This window comes from Pithys albifrons, chromosome 15, assembly GCF_047495875.1.
Source record: "Pithys albifrons albifrons isolate INPA30051 chromosome 15, PitAlb_v1, whole genome shotgun sequence".
Classification (NCBI taxonomy): Eukaryota; Metazoa; Chordata; class Aves; order Passeriformes; family Thamnophilidae; genus Pithys; species Pithys albifrons.
This window is the reverse complement of record NC_092472.1, coordinates 2,200,150-2,218,659: the sequence shown is the minus strand read 5'-3', so window position 1 is coordinate 2,218,659 and position 18,510 is coordinate 2,200,150. Positions and strand designations below refer to the sequence as shown.

Here is an 18,510-nt window from a genome sequence, read left to right as displayed (position 1 = left end):
TCCCCGACAACGGCCGGGCCGGGCCAGCGTGTCCCCGACAACGGCCGGGCCGGGCCAGCGTGTCCCCGACAACGGCCGGGCCGGGCCAGCGTGTCCCCGACAACGGCCGGGCCGGGCCGGCGCGTTCACCGGCACCGGCCGGGCCGGGCCGGCGCGTTCACCGGCACCGGCCGGGCCGGGCCGGCGCGTTCACCGGCACCGGCCGGGCCGGGCCGGCGCGTTCACCGGCACCGGCCGGGCCGGGCCGGCGCGTTCACCGGCACCGGCCGGGCCGGGCCGGCGCGTTCACCGGCACCGGCCGGGCCGGGCCGGCGCGTTCACCGGCACCGGCCGGGCCGGGCCGGCGCGTTCACCGGCACCGGCCGGGCCGGGCCGGCGCGTTCACCGGCACCGGCCGGGCCGGGCCGGCGCGTTCACCGGCACCGGCCGGGCCGGGCCGGCGCGTTCACCGGCACCGGCCGGGCCGGGCCGGCGCGTTCACCGGCACCGGCCGGGCCGGGCCGGCGCGTTCACCGGCACCGGCCGGGCCGGGCCGGCGCGTTCACCGGCACCGGCCGGGCCGGGCCGGCGCGTTCACCGGCACCGGCCGGGCCGGGCCGGCGCGTTCACCGGCACCGGCCGGGCCGGGCCGGCGCGTTCACCGGCACCGGCCGGGCCGGGCCGGCGCGTTCACCGGCACCGGCCGGGCCGGGCCGGCGCGTTCACCGGCACCGGCCGGGCCGGGCCGGCGCGTTCACCGGCACCGGCCGGGCTGGGCCGGCGCGTCCCCGACAACGGCCGGGCTGGGCAAGCGCGTCCCCGACAACGGCCGGGCTGGGCCGGCGCGTTCACCAGCACCGGCACGGCTGGGCCTGCGCGTTCACCAGCACCGGCCGGGCCCTGCGCGTCCCCGATACCGGCACGGCGGGGCCTGCGCGTTCACCGGCACCGGCCGGGCCCTGCGCGTCCCCGACACCGGCACGGCGGGGCCTGCGCGTTTACCGGCACCGGCCGGGCCCGGGCCGTGCGCGCTCCCGCGTCCCCCCCCCCACTCCCTCATGCCCCCCCCCCCCCCCGCCACACACACACAATGGCGGAGCCGCCGCCGGGCCCTGAGGGCATTCCCGCTCCTACCTGCGGGGCCGCTGGGGTAGGGAGGGAAGGAGGGATGAACGTACGGACGGACGGACCGACAGACGGTGGGACTGAAGGAGGGAAGGAGGGAGGGAGGGAAGGCCTGAGGCGGCTGCGCAAGCCCCGCCGCGCTCGCGAGAGCACGCCCGCCCCGCTGCCCGCCCGCTCACGTGCCCGGCGGCGGCTGAGTCGCTGTGTCCGGTTCTGTCCACGCCGCTGTGCCGGTTCCCGTTCCCCGTTCCCGTTCCCGGTTCCCGGAGCGCTGTCCCGGCCGTGCCGAGACGGGCCCGACCCGACCCGACCGTGTGAGGGATGAGGGGGAAAGGGGGGGGGGGGAGGCGCCGCGCGGGTCTCGCGAGAGTTGGCGGGGAGGGGAGGGGGGCCAATGGGGCTCACCCTGATCTCGCGAGAGCGCGGCCGCCCCGCGCGCCGCCAGCCCGCCGCCCGCGCGCCGCTCATTGTCCGCGCGCCCGCGGGGCAGCCTGGGAAGGGCGCGGGGCGGGGCGAGACAGGCCACGCCCATCGGGGAGGGTGGCGAGGGGCGGGGGGGGTGGGGAGATCCGAGGGCCGCGGGTTCGAGTCCCGCCCGGACCGGCCGCGGCGCTGCCCGGGACCCGCAGTGTCCGCGGCATCCTCTGAGCCCACAGCGCCGCCTCTGTGCCCGTCCAGGGCATCCTCTGAGCCCACAGCGCCGCCCCTGTGCCCATCCAGGGCATCCTCTGAGCCCACAGCGCCGCCCCTGTGCCCATCCAGGGCATCCTGTGAGCCCACAGCGCCGCCCCTGTGCCCATCCAGGGCATCCTCTGAGCCCACAGCGCCGCCCCTGTGCCCATCCAGGGCATCCTCTGAGCCCACAGCATGTGCCCCTGTGCCCATCCAGGGCATCCTCTGAGCCCACAGCGCCGCCCCTGTGCCCATCCAGGGCATCCTGTGAGCCCACAGCATGTGCCCCTGTGCCCATCCAGGACATCCTCTGAGCCCACAACGCCGCCCCTGTGCCCATCCAGGGCATCCTCTGAGCCCACAGCGCCGCCCCTGTGCCCATCCAGGGCATCCTCTGAGCCCACAGCATGTGCCCCTGTGCCCATCCAGGGCATCCTGTGAGCCCACAGCGCCGCCCCTGTGCCCATCCAGGGCATCCTGTGAGCCCACAGCGCCGCCCCTGTGCCCATCCAGGGCATCCTCTGAGCCCACAGCGCCGCCCCTGTGCCCATCCAGGGCTGTGGGATCCCAACCAGGGCTGTGGGATCCTGGGAGCCCACAGCATGTGCCCCTGTGCCCATCCAGGGCATCCTGTGAGCCCACAGCATGTGTCCCAGCACCGCCCCTGTGCCCCCCCGGGGCATCCAGGGCATCCTCTGAGCCCACAGCATGTGCCCCTGTGCCCATCCAGGGCATCCTCTGAGCCCACAGCACCGCCCCGGTGCCCATCCAGGGCTGTGGGATCCCAACCAGGGCTGTGGCATCCTCTGAGCCCACAGCACCGCCCCTGTGCCCATCCAGGGCATCCTGTGAGCCCACAGCACCGCCCCTGTGCCCATCCAGGGCATCCTCCGAGCCCACAGCATGTGCCCCAGCACCGCCCCCGCGCCGGTGGCACCATCGCTGCATCACTCACAGTTCTGCGCTCCCGCAGCCCCAGGTTCACTGGAAGGTTCTGGTAACAGGCTGGCACCCCACGTGCTGTTCCTCTGTCCAGCACTGCCACCTGGTGCTGGCTGGGAGCGCTCCCTGTGCGCGAAACGGGCGCTGTGTCACCAAAGCCCTCCTACAGCTGAGCAACTGTTTGTTACTTTGAGTTTTGTCATAGCGAATTTCTTCCTCCCCTATTTAATTTTGTGAGAAGTCTGAGTGTGATTCGTGTCGGTAAAACCGAATGGGTTATTGGGGCTCCTGTAGTGACATGGGAAAAAACATATGGCCAGCCAATTAAACAAAAATTCCAGCTTATACCCACATGGAGGGATAAGCAGGATAGTGTTAAACCACTTTATCTCCTACAACTTTGTCAAGAACCACAGGAATTGTAACAGGAAGGTTGAAGAGTTAAAGCTCCCACATCTGAGGGGAACAGAATTTATGGTGGGGTTATCACCAGGGGTGTAAAAGTAACTTAAGCTATAGTAGTAAATGTTAAACTGCTTAACAATGTACTTGAAATGTTTCTGCAGGAGCCGAATGAATATGTAAGATAAATAAATGTTAGAGCTACCCTGTGGTCGGGGTGGGATGGAGAGCAATGCTGGTGTCCATCCTACCCAGCATGCTCAAATTGCTTTTGTCATATAAACATTTTTCATTAAAAACCTACAAGGTTTGACTTTGTTTCTCACAATTTTGTGGCTCAAGAACCCGTCTCTCCATCCCCGTGTGATTCTGTGGCTCAGGAACCAGACACCCCATCACCACTTCACAAAGGAGAGGGTGTGCATGTGGATTCAGGGACACCTCCAGGGCAAAGGGAAAATCTGCCTTTTCAGTTCATCACAGGATGATTTTTCTCCTCCGTGTGTGGCTGCAGAGCACAAAGAAACAATAACACAGGAGGTGTTTTAAAAACATGGGACTGGCACAAAATGCGTGTTGAAATAATGTGACAATGCCCAGAGAACAATCACAAGAAATTCAGCTCTTAACGAGCCCAGGATAAAAAACAATTAAGTGCTCAAAGCCAAGCACATCAATCTCGGTTACCAGCCCTCCAGTGGTGCAGAGCAGTAAAGGCAGAGCAAACGTAAGGCGATCCAGCCCTTTTGCCCAGGAAAAGCCATACACGGACTGCAGATCGCTGGGTGCTAATGTGAGAAATGTGGGCCTAACTCGTGTCAAAAACCTGACAAAGTGCACTGTGTGGCTGGCCCGTTCATTCCCTGGGATTCTGGAAGCTGAGCCTGGGTGTTGTGGAATATGCTGTAAGGATTTAGCAACAGAACAACTACAAGCCAGACATGAACTTAGTTCAACATACAGAAAGGGAGTAAAAGAAGAAAGCCAGTTAATAACCAGGCAGCCTTTTGAAGTAAAACAAACACAGTGCAGACCAAAGATGATCCCAGGATACCGAAACACAATGGAGAAGTAACCCCAACCAAGATAAGGAAGAAACACCTCAAACAACAGATAAGGCTTAACTAACAAGATTGTCTCTAGTTAAATTTTAAGTTAAGACTCACACCAAAGAAGGTGCCTGCCCCCATGACCACGGAGAAGCAACAGGAAGAATCAGATGAAAGGATCCCAAGATGGAGAAAGAAGAAAATCATTTATTGGAACCGGTTAAAAATAAACCTGCTTTGACTGTATAAAAAGGAGCCTGCGAGCTCAGATGGGTGTCACTGATGGAGCAGAGACTCCCAGAGCCCCCAGCCTGTGCTGTTTACTCTGTAGCTTCCATTATTTATAAAATTAAACTACCCTTTATACCAAATGATTGGCTATTTGGGTGATCGTTTATAACACTAATAAACAGAACCATAAATCAGGCTGGCATTCCAGGGCACAGATGTGGCTCCTGCTCCATTGCCTGGCTCTCTTTCTGTGCCAGCTTTGCAATACAAGGGTTTTCTCCCAACTTCCTTTGTTGTCCTTCAGTCCAGGCACCAAAGCCAGTGAGAGGTGAGTTATTGTGTCCTCTATGGATTGTGTTTGTGCTGCAGGAGTTGCTGCCCAGTGCTGACCCCCATGTCCCTGCTCACCCAGGGCTGCAGGGGCACCCCAAGCTCCACATCCCCGAGCCTGTGCTGACCACTGGACAACCTTCCTGACAGCCCTGGTTTTATTTTCCAGCCGTGCACAAAGCCTGGACAGGGCCCAGCCCAGGACCCCCCATGCCCTGGGCTGGTCCCACAGGGTGGGCAGCAGCACAGGGGGGATTGTGCCCCTCTGCCCCCTCAGGTGAGACCCCACCTGCAGAGCTGCCTCCAGCCCTGGGCCCAGCACAGGAAGGACATGGAGCTGTTGGAGAGAGTCCAGAGGGGCACCAAGATGGTCAGAGGATGGAGCAGCTCTGCTGGGAGGAAAGGCTGGGAGAGCTGGGATTGTTCTGCCTGGAGAAGAGAAGATTTGGGGTGACCTGATTGTGGCTTCCAGTGCCTGAAGGAGCCAACAGGAAAGATGGAGAGAAACTATTTCCAAGGGCCTGGAGTGACAGGATAAGGAGGGAATGGCTCCCCACTGCCAGAGGGCAGGGTGAGATGGGATATTGGGAAGAAATCCTTCCCTGGGAGGGTGGGCAGGCCCTGGCACAGGTGCCCAGAGAAGCTGTGGCTGTCCCATCCCTGGAAGTGTCCAAGGCCAGGTTGGACAGGGCTTGGAGCAACCTGGGATAGTGGTAGGTGTCCCTGCCCAGGGTAGGAGGTGGAATGGGATGATTTTTAAGGTCCCTTCCAACCCAGCCATTCCATGATTTGGGGAAAAAGTGAGACCCTGAGAGCTGCAGGACCTCAGCAAGGCTCTGGAGGTGCAGGAGGCTCTCACTGAGCAGAGCTCTGCACCTCTCCCAGCTGCTCTGCTGGGATACTCAGCCCTGCCAATGCTCCCTTCATCCTTTTCTCCTGCCTCTTCTGTCCCAGCACAGCCAGCCCTGCGTTCAGACAAGATGAGTATCACAGAGCTTTATTGCAGGGACATTTTTTGAGGAAATAAGCCTGGCAGCTTGTATGTGTTGCCCACAAAACACGTGCTTTCTGTGGCTGATAGAGCCCCTGCTCCCCATTTTTGCCACTTTTGGCAATGCCTGGTCCAGCAGCAGAGCCCCCGACACAGGGAGTGTTTGTGGCTGTCAGGCAGGACCCCCCACCCCGAGGGCAGGGGGCAAGAAGGAAAGAAGGGAAACCCATGGGAAGTTACAGGTAGGATTTGTTCCCATACAAACAATAAAACTCATGGGTGTCATAGACTTCAACTAAGAAAAAGCCTTTTTTACCAGTAACATTGACTATTTTATCAAGTATTTCCATGTGCATAAGAACTATGGATTAAGGTCAGGATATTGAGATGGCAGAAGGGCTCATGAGTAAAAAAAGGGGCATTTCAAAATTAGGAAAGCCCTGAAAAAATTCTGCACTGGAACTCATTTTTATGAGCAGGACAAAAGCACCTATTTGACATAAAGCAGCAGTTCTTGGGGAACCAGCCAGGTGTGGCTCTTGAACAGCCCCAGTTTATGAGATTCAGCCTCAGCACATTCCCTGGGGCTGCTGTGCTCCTGCAGCAGCACAGGGTCCCACAGCAGCCTGTGCTTCCAAGGTTTGTTGGGATAGACAGCACTGCACCCACAGCAGCATCTGCACCAGGGTAACCATGATGTGACCAAAGACCACTGAACCACTTCTTAAAAACTAAAGTTTTAGCCTAAAACACTCCCCAGTTTGGAGTATTTCACAACCACAAGACTCATGGAATCCAAACAAGATCCAGTCTCTCCTCTCCATTTCAGAGGGAACAATACACTCCTTTGTTCTGACTTTTGCATTTCAACACCATTTTCGCCCGAGTCCCTGAGGGTCATCTTGCCCCTCCCCACCAATTTCCACGTATTTTACGTCTTCATCAGCCTTTTCCAGCTGTTTCTGTGGCCTGCTCCAGGCCCAGGGAAGGGAGCTGGTGCTGCACTCCAGCCCCTCCAAACTCCCACAGACAAGATTTCAATGGGACTTTCAAAGCCTTACTAGACAATGAAAACCAAACCGAACAAGTTTAAATATAGAGAAGTTTAATTGAGGTCACATAAAAATATATTTTAAACAAGCAATAAGAGGGGATTAACAATTAAAGAATTGTACATTTAATTCTTGTTATCCCTTGCCCCAAACCACCTCTGATATTTCAAATTCCTACATCCAGATCCTGAAAAGAAATAATTTTCTTATCATTTCAATTGTGGGCTCCGAGTTTCCATCTTCCCAATCCCTTTCAAACAGGGATTTTTCAGAGCAGCACCAACAGCTTCTTTCTTTTTTCTGAGCACTCCTGCTGCTCCAGCAAGCCCCAGGCCTTTGCCTGCAATCAAAGGAACAGCAAAGACAGTTAATATGAGGATCCCTCAAAATTAACCCTTGCACTGAGCAGTTCCTTCATTTCGATGTAAAAGATGCACATTAAGCAAAAGGTCTGCAATAGCTGGTTCAGTTCTGTGTGTGTTGTCTGCATCCAATCTAGGCTCCAACTCCACAGGCAGGAGTTACTCCACTCTCAGGCATGCAGGGCGCTGCCACAACCCGGCGCCACCCGCACCAGGACGGCACTGGCGGTGCCGGGAGGACTCGGCAGCCCCTTTCTCTGCCAGCAGCATAACACCGGCCCAGGCACGGGGCAGCCACGGGCAGCTGACTACTGCTGGGAGAACAGCCCCAAACTGAGCGGGCTGAAGGAAGCTGGAGGCACAAAGTGCGTCTGGTGATGCCACCTTTCATCAGGGCTTCCTCCAGCAAGAGATAACCCAGGTTAGGTAAACCTATTGCTGGATAAACAGGTTATTATTTATGGGGGTCAGCAATTATAGGGGCAGCCCCTTAGTCCCAAGCAGGGGTGCAGCGTGAATGACGGTCCAAAGAGCTCAGGCACAGCAGGCATCAGAAGGCTTACAAGAGTTTATTCAAGATAGTTTAACACACAGTTCATAGTAGTAGTAGATAGCAGAAGTTCCTAGATCTAGTTCCTAGTAGTTCTAATTCTCACTCGGTAACATCCACACCTTCTATATCCTCTCACATCCAACATGCCTTGACATTATTGGTTAACCAATTCACCTCACATACACCAAAGCCTCTCACTGGCTACAAGCCACCACACACCCCACAGGTAGCTCTCTTCTCTTAAACGTGCACTCCAAACACCTTTCCTTAAGGGATGCACTCACTGTCACCCCCACAATTATTCCCAACCTCAGGACACAAAACTGGCACAGGAACTTGGCCACAATCAGCAGGGGCCATTTGAATGAATGAATGAATGGCCAGATTTCGCCAAGGAAGATTTGGGAAGGGCTCTCCCCACGTGGGTGTGCCCTGAGCCCTTCCAGCCTGCACAGCAGATTGTTTGGGTGAGGCACAGCGTGCGCAGAACTGGCCCCACCGTTTAAGTCCTGAGGTCCATTTGCGAGCTTAGACAGTGACAGGGAAGTCCTCGGGACTGTCACAGCCCCCGGTACTGACCGGGGCTGACCCTGCTGAGCATCCGAGATCTGTCGGGATTGGACGGCAGGGAGACATTGACCTGCCAGGGGACGGTCCGACTGAGACTCGAACTCATGTGCTTGGGATTCAGAGTCCAGAGTGCTCTCCTTTACACCACGGGACCGAGGGGCCATTTAGATAACTAAGAACAGCAGAACCAGAGTTTCTGCCCGTCTCCCGTGGCGGACAGAGCTCATCCACTGTGTGTCCTGTGCCGGTGATCCCTTCCCGTGTCCTCTCAGCCCTCCTGGAGGTGCCTCGTTCGGCTCTTCCGGCTCAGCACAACCCGCGGGGTTCAGGAACAAAGGAGGTGCCCACCCGGGCCGTGTTCCCCTCGCTCTGGGCCGTGTCCAGCCCTCCATCGGCCGAACCCTGCAGAGAGCACGGGGCAAACTTGGCTAAAATACCCCATTAAACCTGCACTCCCGGACCTGCCGCGTGGGAAGGAACCAGGCATCGGACCGCGAGGATGGGCACAGCGGGCAGCACAGCCCGCCCCGGGGCACCCGCGGGCACAAACGAACAAATAAATAAAAAAGGGGACTATTTCAGGTGGCGCTCTCCGTTCGCGGAGCGCCGGGAGCGGTGCGGGACCCCCGGGCCCGGTGAGGCTTCCCTGGGCCCGCAGCCCCGGGGCCGGCGCCCTGCCCTCCCCTCAGCCCTGTTCCCTCATGGCAGGAGGAGCCGGGCAACCTCCCTTCCCTTCCCCTCAGCCCTGTTCCCTCATGGCAGGAGGAGCCGGGCAACCTCCCTTCCCTTCCCCTCATTCCCGTTCCCTCATGGCAGGAGGAGCCCGGCGTCCTCCCTTCCCTTCCCTTCCCCTCATTCCTGTTCCCTCATGGCAGGAGGAGCCCGGCGCCCTCCCTTCCCTTCCCCTCATGGATGGGGTAGCTCAGTGCCTTCCCTTCCCCTCATTCCCGTTCCCTCATGGCAGGAGGAGCCCGGCGCCTTCCTTTCCCTTCCCCTCACTCCTGTTACCTCATGGCGGCCCCTCATGGCGGCGGCCCGAGGGAGGCGCAGCCGGGCCCGGGGCTGTGGGTCTCCTCTTCACAGCCGGGTGTCTCCCCCATTGCTGGGGCTCTCCCTCACGGCCGGGGCTCTCCCCCACGCCCAGCTCTTCCCCCTGCCCGGCTCTCCTGGCCATGCCTCCCCTCCCGTCCCGGCCGCGCGCGCTGAGCAGGCCCGGCCCGGCCACGCGGCCGAGGAGGCCCCGCAGGCCCCGCCCCGCTCCCTCGGGCTCTCCCCGGGGCGGGCCCGCCCGGTCAGCAGAGCCACGGCAGGGGGTGGGCTGGGGCGGGTTCGAAGGATCAGCTCCTCCCACCCCCTGCCTTGGGCAGAGACATCTTCACTGCCTTTGCTCCAAGCCCCATCCAGCCTGGCCTTGGACACTCCCAGGGATGGGGCAGCCACAGCTTCTCTGGGTACCTGTGCCAGGGCCTGCCCACCCTCACAGGGAAGAATTCCCCCCCCAATATCCCATCCGTCCCTGCCCTCTGGCACTGGGAAGCCATTCCCTCCTGTTCTGCCATTCCATTCCCTGTCCTGCCCCTCCGTGCCTTGTCCCAAGTCCCTCTCCAGCTCTCCTGGAGACCCTTTAGGCACTGGAAGGGGCCCCCAGGTCTCCCCAGAGCCTTCTCTTCTCCAGGTGAGCCCCCCCAGCTCTCCCAGCCTGTCTCAGAGCAGAGGGATGCAGCCTTGGAGCATCTCTATGGCCTCCTCTGGACTCTCTCCAGCAGCTTCACATCCTCATGTTCCCCAGAGCTGGAGGCAGCTCTGCAGGGGGGTCTCACGGGAGTGGAATGGAGGCACAGAATCCCTCTCCCTTTGTGCCCACTCCTCTGGGTGCAGCCCAACCCACGGTGGCTCCGGGCCTGCCAGTGCACACTGTTGGCTCATGCCCAGCTTTCCATCCACAGGAATCCCCAGGTCCTTCTCCACAGGGCTGCTCCCAATGGATTCTTCTCCCAGCCCATACTTGTGCCTGGGATTGCCCTGACCCAGGTGCAACCCCTCAGAATCTGCTGAAAGAGAGGGCGAGGCAGTGGTGAGGCCATGCCCTCCCACCATCTGGGGTGGTGGGTGTTGAACATGCGGAGCATGATGTGGTTTGTGCATGAACACCTGCAGGGTGTCACCATCACGGTCCTGGCTGTGACAGACACAGAGGGCATCGCTCCTGGCTGTGACAGACACAGAGGGCATCGGTCCTGGCTGGGACTGACACCGAGGGCATTGGTCCTGGCTGGGACTGACACCAGGGGCATCGGCCCTGGCTGGGACAGACACCGAGGGCATCGGTCCTGGCTGTGACAGACACCAGGGGCATCAGCCCTGGCTGGAACTGACACCGAGGGCATCGGTCCTGGCTGTGACAGACACCAGGGGCATCAGCCCTGGCTGGAACTGACACAGAGGGCATCGGTCCTGGCTGGGACTGACACCAGGGGCATCGGCCCTGGCTGGGACAGACACCAGGGGCATCGGTCCTGGCTGTGACAGACACCAGGGGCATCAGCCCTGGCTGGAACTGACACAGAGGGCATCGGTCCTGGCTGGGACTGACACCGAGGGCATCGGTCCCAGCTCTCACAGACACCAGGGGCATCGGTCCTGGCTGGGACTGACACCAGGGGCATCGTCCCTGGCTGTGACAGACACCAGGGGCATCGGAGCCCTCCTCACGGAGCCCACATGATGCCCAGACTTGCTTGGCTGTCAGGCTGCAGGTCACCACCACAGCACAGGAAATGGGTGCAGCTGATGTGGCACATTGTCCTGGTTCAGCAACCAGGATCCCTGTGTGGGTGTGACCAAAGCTGTGTATTCTAAACCCTCTCTGCCATTTCCCCATGAACTGTTCCCAATGGCCCATTGGCAGCAGCTGCCCAGGGCACACCTGACCCCTCAGGCTGGGAGCTGGCTGGGAAAGAAGCCTGGCAGAGGAGCTGGGAGAACTGCCCTGCAGGGAGTCCTTGGCACCTCCACACCCACCTGAGGGCTCAGCTCTGCTGATGGGCCAGCAACGATTCCAAAATCCCCCCTGACTGACAGAGTCAGATCCCCCAGTGTGGAACTCCCTGCCCTGGGGGAGGCACTGGGGGCTCCCACCCAAACCTGAGGAGATACAGTCTTGGGGTTTGGGGACCTGTGGGACCACTTGTCAGATCCAGAGGAGGACTAGAACCTCAAGAGAAGACCACCACTCTCCACCAGACTGTGACATCATCTGCACCAAGAGGTTTGTCCCTTCCTTTTCCTTTGGACTCGGAGAAACCACGTGGGGCTCAGCACAGGGGCCACCAAACCCCCCTGTGTTTGTGCCCCAGGGGGTGGGTTACACTGCTGGGGTTTGGGGAATAAAACAAATTTCTCTTTGTGCCATTGCATTTATTGTAATATTGTTATTAAATTGTAACTCTGACTTATAATTTCTTTTGTGTTGGGTTCATTTCTCCTGCTGGTTTACCTTTAAACAAGCACACAGCTCCACAGAACTTTTCTTCCAGAGATTTACTGTTTTCTTCTCCTTCCAACAGTGTCACTCTCCCTGTTGCTCCGGGGACTGACGGTGGGGCACAAATGTGGAGCCAACGTTGGATCAGCACAGAAGGATCACGGTACTGACCCTGCAGTGCCAGAGCTGGATGTGAGCTGGATGTGGGGCAGTTTGGAGCTGGGCCAGCACTAAATCAGCCACAGGAGCTCCAGACGTTGATGACACTGGGGCATGCCCCACCCCAGGCACACCTAGTCCTAAAGCATTACAGCTCCGTGCCAGTGCAAGTCCCTGGGGTGGCTGCACTGTGCCAGAAGGCAGTGGCTGTGTCCTGGTTGAACCCATCCTGCTAATTTATGGGAGCAAAATCACTCGGATGTGATCGCTCCTTTGTTGTGTAACTGAGCAGTCACTCCACAGGGGTCACCCAGCTTGTGGAGGCTGTTGAGTTGCTTTGAACACGAGCTGCAGGGCTGTGCTGGGATGTGGGAGCTCAGGGGAAGCCGTGTCTAGACTGGAGGAGTTCTCCTGAGCATTGGCTGTGCTTTTGTATTGTGGTAACTCATATCTCTAATCTGCCTTGAAACAAAGTGTCTCACTCCCTTCGGTCCCCAGCACAACACCTGCAGGAGAAAAGGAGGATCTGTTTAGCTGCCGCCAAACCAAGAGGAACAGTAGGCAAAGCGTGTGCAGGCCTTTGTTTGAGCCCTGTCACTTGAAAGGGAGGAGGGAGACAGAAATACAAAGATTTCTAGTCTTAACTGTATTAATTAAAAGTTATTAGGTATAAGCGCTTCCAGACAAGCAGATCCTTATGGACCCCAACACTGTCTGTCTTTTAACTGACAGCACACAGGATGGAAGGGGCTCTGACCTCTGATGTGAAGCCACACTTAAGCCAGGGAGAAAATTATTAGCAATAAGCACCTCCAGAAAAATTAGAGCCTTAATGAACCCAGCACTGCCTGCCGGACCAGGACAGAACCCAGGCTGGAAGGTATCCTAACCCCTGATGTGAGGACCACACTTAATAGCAACAGGAGAAAGAACCTTTCTCACGATAGCTCCCGAAATAACATTTATTAATACAAATATGTGACAATAACTATATGGGTTACTTAGTTGGTGATAACATTTAGCTGCAGGATTGTACAAAATTCCCCCAAAGATATCGGCACAACACACATTTCAAGGGCCACCCCAGCAGTAAATCGCTCCCATAGCAAACTTAACTAAGCAGAAAACACGACAGTTCAACACCACCAGTAAACACACTCAATAACCCCACAGAAAAGCAACAGGAGCCACTTCCCATTAACATCCACACACCCAGTGAGCTATAGCAAATCACAACTAATAAGGCATAAGAAAAGTAAAGAATTCTGTGGCTTACCCCTGCAATGTTGATGGAATGGGGGAGACAGGGGAGCTCTCAGGTTGCCCTCCCACAGGTGGAAAGTTTTTCTCCCCAAGTTGCAGTTAAACTGCACTTCTTTTATATCTTTGTTTCTTCTCCAGGTGTTTGTGTGACCAATAGTCACTCTACTGGGGGGGGGTGATGCAGATGCCCTGAGGTGAGGTGGGGCCTTCAAGATATGGCAAAAGAAGGCCGTGCTATGTCTTAACACTCCATCTTTTGTTAATCTTATCAGTTTGAAAGCCCTTTGTCCCCTGCTTGGAGCATCTCTCCAGTGGGGCTGAGGCATTTCCCTCAACCCATCAGGCCTTATCAGCTCATCACCCCACAAGCCCCCCTCCTTGCTCCAAGGCCAGCGAGCACAGGGAAAGCTGTGCACACACAGGGAAATCCATGCTGGGAAGTGAGAGGCTGGTCCTGGCAACAGGAGTCACTGAGTTCTGGTATTTGGCATTCAGGAAGGTTTTGAAGTACCTCCCTGATCCTGCTGAAAATTGAAAGAGGCAAAGCAGATTATTTTGGGTCCAAGCTGTGTTAATGAGTCACACAGCAGCCAAACTGGAGCTGTGGCTTAAGGTCTTGGCAGAGTCATCCCCCAGCGCTGCCCGTGGGCACGTGCCCTCAGCCACAGGCAGAGAGACCTCCAGGAACAAGCTCCTGGAATGCTTTGAGTCTGCTCTTACCTATTCCCCCCCCAGCCAGCATTTAACCTGCTGAATTTGGCGTAGCTGGGGAACTGGTCCCTCACCAGGTTCTCCACTGGCAGGGACACACCGAGCTCCTTGCTCTGCTCAGCACCAGCCTCTCCCCCTCAGCAGCCAGGCCCTGGGTGCTTCCTGGGGTGAGGCAGGACCAGGCTGTGGTGGGGAGGAGCACCCCACGTGGCACACCCACATCCAGGAAGAGGAGCTGCCCGTCTTGGGCTGAAAACAGACCACTGAGCATGTGAAGAAGGCAGAGCTGGAGTGGGTGATTGCCCAGGGCAGGACAGAGCTCCAGCTGAGCATCATGCCCAAGCTCTGAGAGCCTGAGCACAGCAGGAATGTGAGGGAGGGATCCCAGCCTTCCTGCAAAGGCCTTCAAGTGTCTCACTGGAGCACAAAGCTGCCACTTGGGTTCAGTTTTCACAGCTCCTGTGTTTCCTACACTGGCTCTCCAAGCCCCTGTGTGTACATCTCAGCATTGAGGATGTGAACACTCACAGCAGAGGGGAACCTGCTGAACTCTCCAGCTTCCATCTGGGAAGAAAAATGCCTTTACTGCCTGGATATTACACTCTGAACCAGAGGTTCTTTCCCTGCAGCTCATGACACAGGTGGGACTCTATCCCTCCATGCTGAGAAGGAAAGTCAGCCCTCAGCACCCAAGGAGAGACACAAGTCAGATTCTTCAGCCTGAAAGAAACTGCTTTTGTAGCCACATAATTCAGTTAGAGAGAGAAATGTTAATGGGATGAATCATTTGCACTCTCCAAGCAAGAACAGGGAGTTTTCAATCGGAGACAAATTTTCTCTTAGCCCCTGACTTGTACTGGGGTGCTGTGGGCTGTCTGTCCATCCAAACCAGAGCTCCACATCATATCCAGGATGGACATGGAGCTGTTGAAGAGGCCAGAGGAGGCACCAAGATGGTCAGAGGATGGAGCAGCTCTGCTGGGAAGAAAGGCTGGGAGAGCTGGGATTGTTCAGCCTGGAGAAGAGAAGGCTCCAGGGTGACCTAATTGTCTCCATCTTTCCTGAAGGAGCCAACAGGAAAGATGGAGAGAGACTCTTTACAAGGGTCTGGAGGGACAGGACACAGGGAATGGCTTTAAAATGCCAGAGGGCAGATTTAAGTGGGATACTGGGGAGAAACCCTGCCCTGTGAGGGTGGGCAGGCCCTGGCACAGGTGCCCAGAGAAGCTGTGGCTGCCCCATCCCTGGGAGTGTCCAAGGCCAGGTTGGACAGGGCTTGGAGCAACCTGGGATAGTGGAAGGTGTTCCTGCCCATGGCAGGGGGTGGCACTGGCTCAGCTTTAAGGTCTCTCACATCCTATTCTGTGATTCCAAGATCTTCTCTGACTCCACAGAGTGTCCACTTCCCCACTGCCATCACAAGATGGCATTCCAGACCTAAAAGCTGAGCCAGCTCAGCTGATGCTTGGAGGTCTTTTCCAGACCCTGTAACCCCAGAAGAAGCTGAGCTCCTCTGCCAGGTCTCAGCCCCGACACTGCCTTTTAATCACATCCCTTAATGTCGAGGCTGCACTTTAAGCACCTGGAATGAGACGCTGCAGTTGTTACTGCTGTGACCTGCGAGCCACCTAATTGCACTGAGTGCTGCCAGTCATTGGCCTGGCACTTAATGGCATGCAGAGCACTTTAATCTTGACCTGCAACACCCCTGGCTCTTGCAGGGCCTCCTCTGCCCCTGAGAAGACTCTGCTAATCAGACCAAGCCACGAAGTAGTTTAAGACACGGCCAAATGGAGCCAAGGGCAAACCATCAGCAAAAAGCACCTGACTCATTTTGTTATAAAGTGCTGTCAAAGGCAGAATTGCCTTTTGTTTGCCTGAGAATGATTTGGGACAGCAGTGGTAAGTCTTTAAATAATTTATACCTTTAAAATAATAACAGAAAAAACCAAAATCACTCATCTTCGATATGATTTTTATAAAATAAAGCTCATTTTGAGTTAGGTGCATAGACCTCTGGAGTGGTGTGTGTCAGCTCTGTGTCCCCCCTGCTGCCCTGGCCCTGGCGGGGACACAGCCTGTCCTGAGCCACCTGCCCAGCCTTGGCTGTGGATCAGTGTGGTCATACAGGTGAGGGACTTCCACATCACCTGACAGCCCCACAGCCACGGAACAGGAGCCCCATCTGAGCTCAGCCCTGGTGCTTCCCTCCTCCCATGGCAGATGCTGCAGGAGGACCTTGCTGCTGGCAGGACCCTCACACACACTGTAGCTGTGTCTCTGGCTGTATTTCCCAGCTGAACTTCGGATCCATGTTGTAGCTGTGCCTCCAGCCCTGGCCTTGGCTCATGTCTGGGCTCTGGACCAGGGTCACTGTAGGCTGTCCCTGGGATGGTGACCCTGTAACCAGCAGCTGGCTGTGCTCAGAGATGGTGGGACTCTGCCTGCTGATGGGGACAGTATCTGCTGAGCTCATCTTCCCTTCCCTCACCCTTCCCTCACCCTTCCCTCTCCCTTCCCTCTCCCTTCCCTCACCCTTCCCTTCCCAAGTTGCTGACCCTTCCTGCTCCCTGCTAGGCCCACCCTTTCATTGCAAGAGTAAGTCCCAAACCTGTTCAGCTGCACATACTCCTGCTCCTCAGTGTCTCTTCCCAGGCCCCAGTGGGAGGGAGCTGTGCTGCTGTTCAGTGGCTGCCTCAGATGATGGTGCAGGGCTGGGATAACGTGAGACTTGCTGTTCCCATGAGTGACTGGCTGCTCCAGGCTTCACCCACCAGTTGCTCCCTGCAAGAAGAACCCCTGACCCAACCATGTTCTCTGGCCAAGGGCCTGCAGGCTCCCACCAGGGCTCAGCATTGGCCTGTCTGGATGAATCGGTGGCTGTGCCCTGTCCTGGGTGACAGCTCTGCCCAGCACAGCTCCCTGGGGGTGGCACAGGGCAGGGTCTGTCCCTGAGCTGTCTCAGAGGCTGTGCTGGATGTGCCCCTCTGGGCAGCACAGGGGAAGCTGGTTGGGCTGTTCCTTTCACTGTGGATCTGGAGAGCAGTTGGGAAGGGTTGTATAACTTGTATCAGCCTGCTGGAGGGGTGGATGCCCTGGCACCAAGAGCAGTGCCACTCTGATGTGGCTGGGCAGAGGCGTGTCCTGGGACCCTGCCTGCTGGCACCTGGGCAGTTCTCTCTGTTCTGGGCTGAAACTGCTGCAGAGCCATTTCCTTTTCCATTTAGTCTCTGCTCCCCTCCCTTCCCATCTCTCCTCTCCTCCTGCTGAGCTCCTCCCTGGCCCAGTCTCCTTCCCTGGTGTCCCAGTTCAGCAGGTGGGACCAGTTTATCACTGTGTGAGTGTGACCAAAGCTCTGCATTCTAAACCCTCTCTGCCATTGCCCAGCAACTGTTCCCAATGGCCCATTGGCAGCAGCTGCCCAGGGCACAGCTGAGCCCTCAGGCTGGGAGCTGGCTGGGAAAGAAGCCTGGCAGAGGAGCTGGGAGAACTCCCCTCCAGGGAGTCCTTGGCACCTCCACACCCACCTGAGGGCTCAGCTCTGCTCAGGGGCCAGCAACCATTCCAAAATCCCCCCTGACTGCCAGAGTCAGATCCCCCAGTGTGGAACTCCCTGCCCTGGGGGAGGGACTGGGGGCTCCCACCCAAACCTGAGGGTCCATATCTTGGGGTACAAAGACCTCAGGGGTCACTGGTTGGATCGAGAGGAGAATCAACACCTCAACAGGAGGAGCCCACCACTCTCCACCAGACTGTGCCATCATCTGCACCAACAGGTTTTCCACTTTGGACTTTTCCTTTGGACTCGGGGGAACCACGTGGGGCTCAGCACAGGGGCCACCAAACCCCACTGTGTTTGTGCCCCAGGGGGTGGGTTACACTGCTGGGATTTGTGGGTTAAAATCAATTTTTCTCTTTGTGTCATTGCATTTATTGTAATATTGTTATTAAACTGTAACTCTGACTTATAATCTCCTTTGTGTTGCATTCATTTCTCCTGCTGGTTTACCTTTAAACCTGCACACCTGGTGTCCTTTTCCCTTTCCTATTTAACCCTCACTTTTTTGCTCCCCTGCCTCCTTCAGTGCCCCCACCCAGAAGACAGATCCTAAACCACGAGCTCTGTTACTCTGTGCCTGCCATCCAGCAGATCCCAAGCCACTTTCTCACCATGACAAATGTGATCTCATCCTATGGAGAGGACCCCCAGGACACAGCCCACCCTGGGATCTGTGGCATCCCACGGCATCAGCCCCAGGGTCCAACATACAGGGGGTGGAGCAGCTGCCTTGCCTGGGCATGGGCACCACAACCTGCTCCTCTCCCCTTTCTTTAGGAATTCACATCCACAGCAGGTCCCACCAAACACACCTGTGTCCTTCCAGTGGGCCTTGGCAACAAGGAAAACTGAGGGACAAGTGACCAGGGACAGGGTTAAGCCCATGGGGCAGAGCTGGAGGGGGCTGTGCTGGAGCTCTGATAACTGAATCACGCTGTGCTGTTACTCTGAGTGCTGTTTTGCTGGTGCTGGTTCAACTCTGTGAGGCTTTACAAAGCCTGACTCGAGTCCCAGGGGATTTCAGGCAGTGCTGGCACCCAGAGCAGGGTGGTGTGAGCACAGCCCACGTGTCCTGG

The 18,510-nt window shown here is 57.5% G+C and overlaps 1 protein-coding gene, 1 long non-coding RNA gene and 1 other non-coding gene across 10 annotated transcripts in view; all 3 read right to left on the bottom strand.

Annotated features, from left to right (window-relative positions):
- MATR3 (matrin 3) overlaps positions 1-2,807 on the bottom strand; it is a 31,064-nt gene extending 28,257 nt beyond the window's left edge. For 2 of the 8 annotated variants that reach the window (XM_071570447.1, XM_071570453.1), the window contains exon 1: positions 1,114-1,205. Coding sequence is in view for 1 of the 8 variants with exons in the window: in XM_071570454.1 (XP_071426555.1) it covers positions 1,510-1,572 (63 nt within the window). In the remaining 7 variants the exon portion in view is untranslated. Of the gene's footprint in view, positions 1-1,113; positions 1,206-1,283; positions 1,379-1,509; positions 1,594-2,731 lie in introns of those variants that run through there. The other 6 variants (XM_071570452.1, XM_071570454.1, XM_071570448.1 and 3 more) reach the window with 6 other exon arrangements.
- Positions 2,808-6,806: 3,999 nt separating this feature from the next.
- On the bottom strand, positions 6,807-9,524 carry LOC139678855 (uncharacterized). Its single transcript, XR_011699108.1, has 2 exons — positions 9,267-9,524; positions 6,807-8,660 (listed from the first exon to the last, which is right to left on the bottom strand). It is a non-coding gene; the product is annotated as an uncharacterized lncRNA (long non-coding RNA).
- LOC139679192 (small nucleolar RNA SNORA74) lies at positions 7,253-7,454 on the bottom strand. Its single transcript, XR_011699155.1, has one exon. It is a non-coding gene; the product is annotated as a small nucleolar RNA SNORA74 (small nucleolar RNA).
- Positions 9,525-18,510: the final 8,986 nt, after the last annotated feature.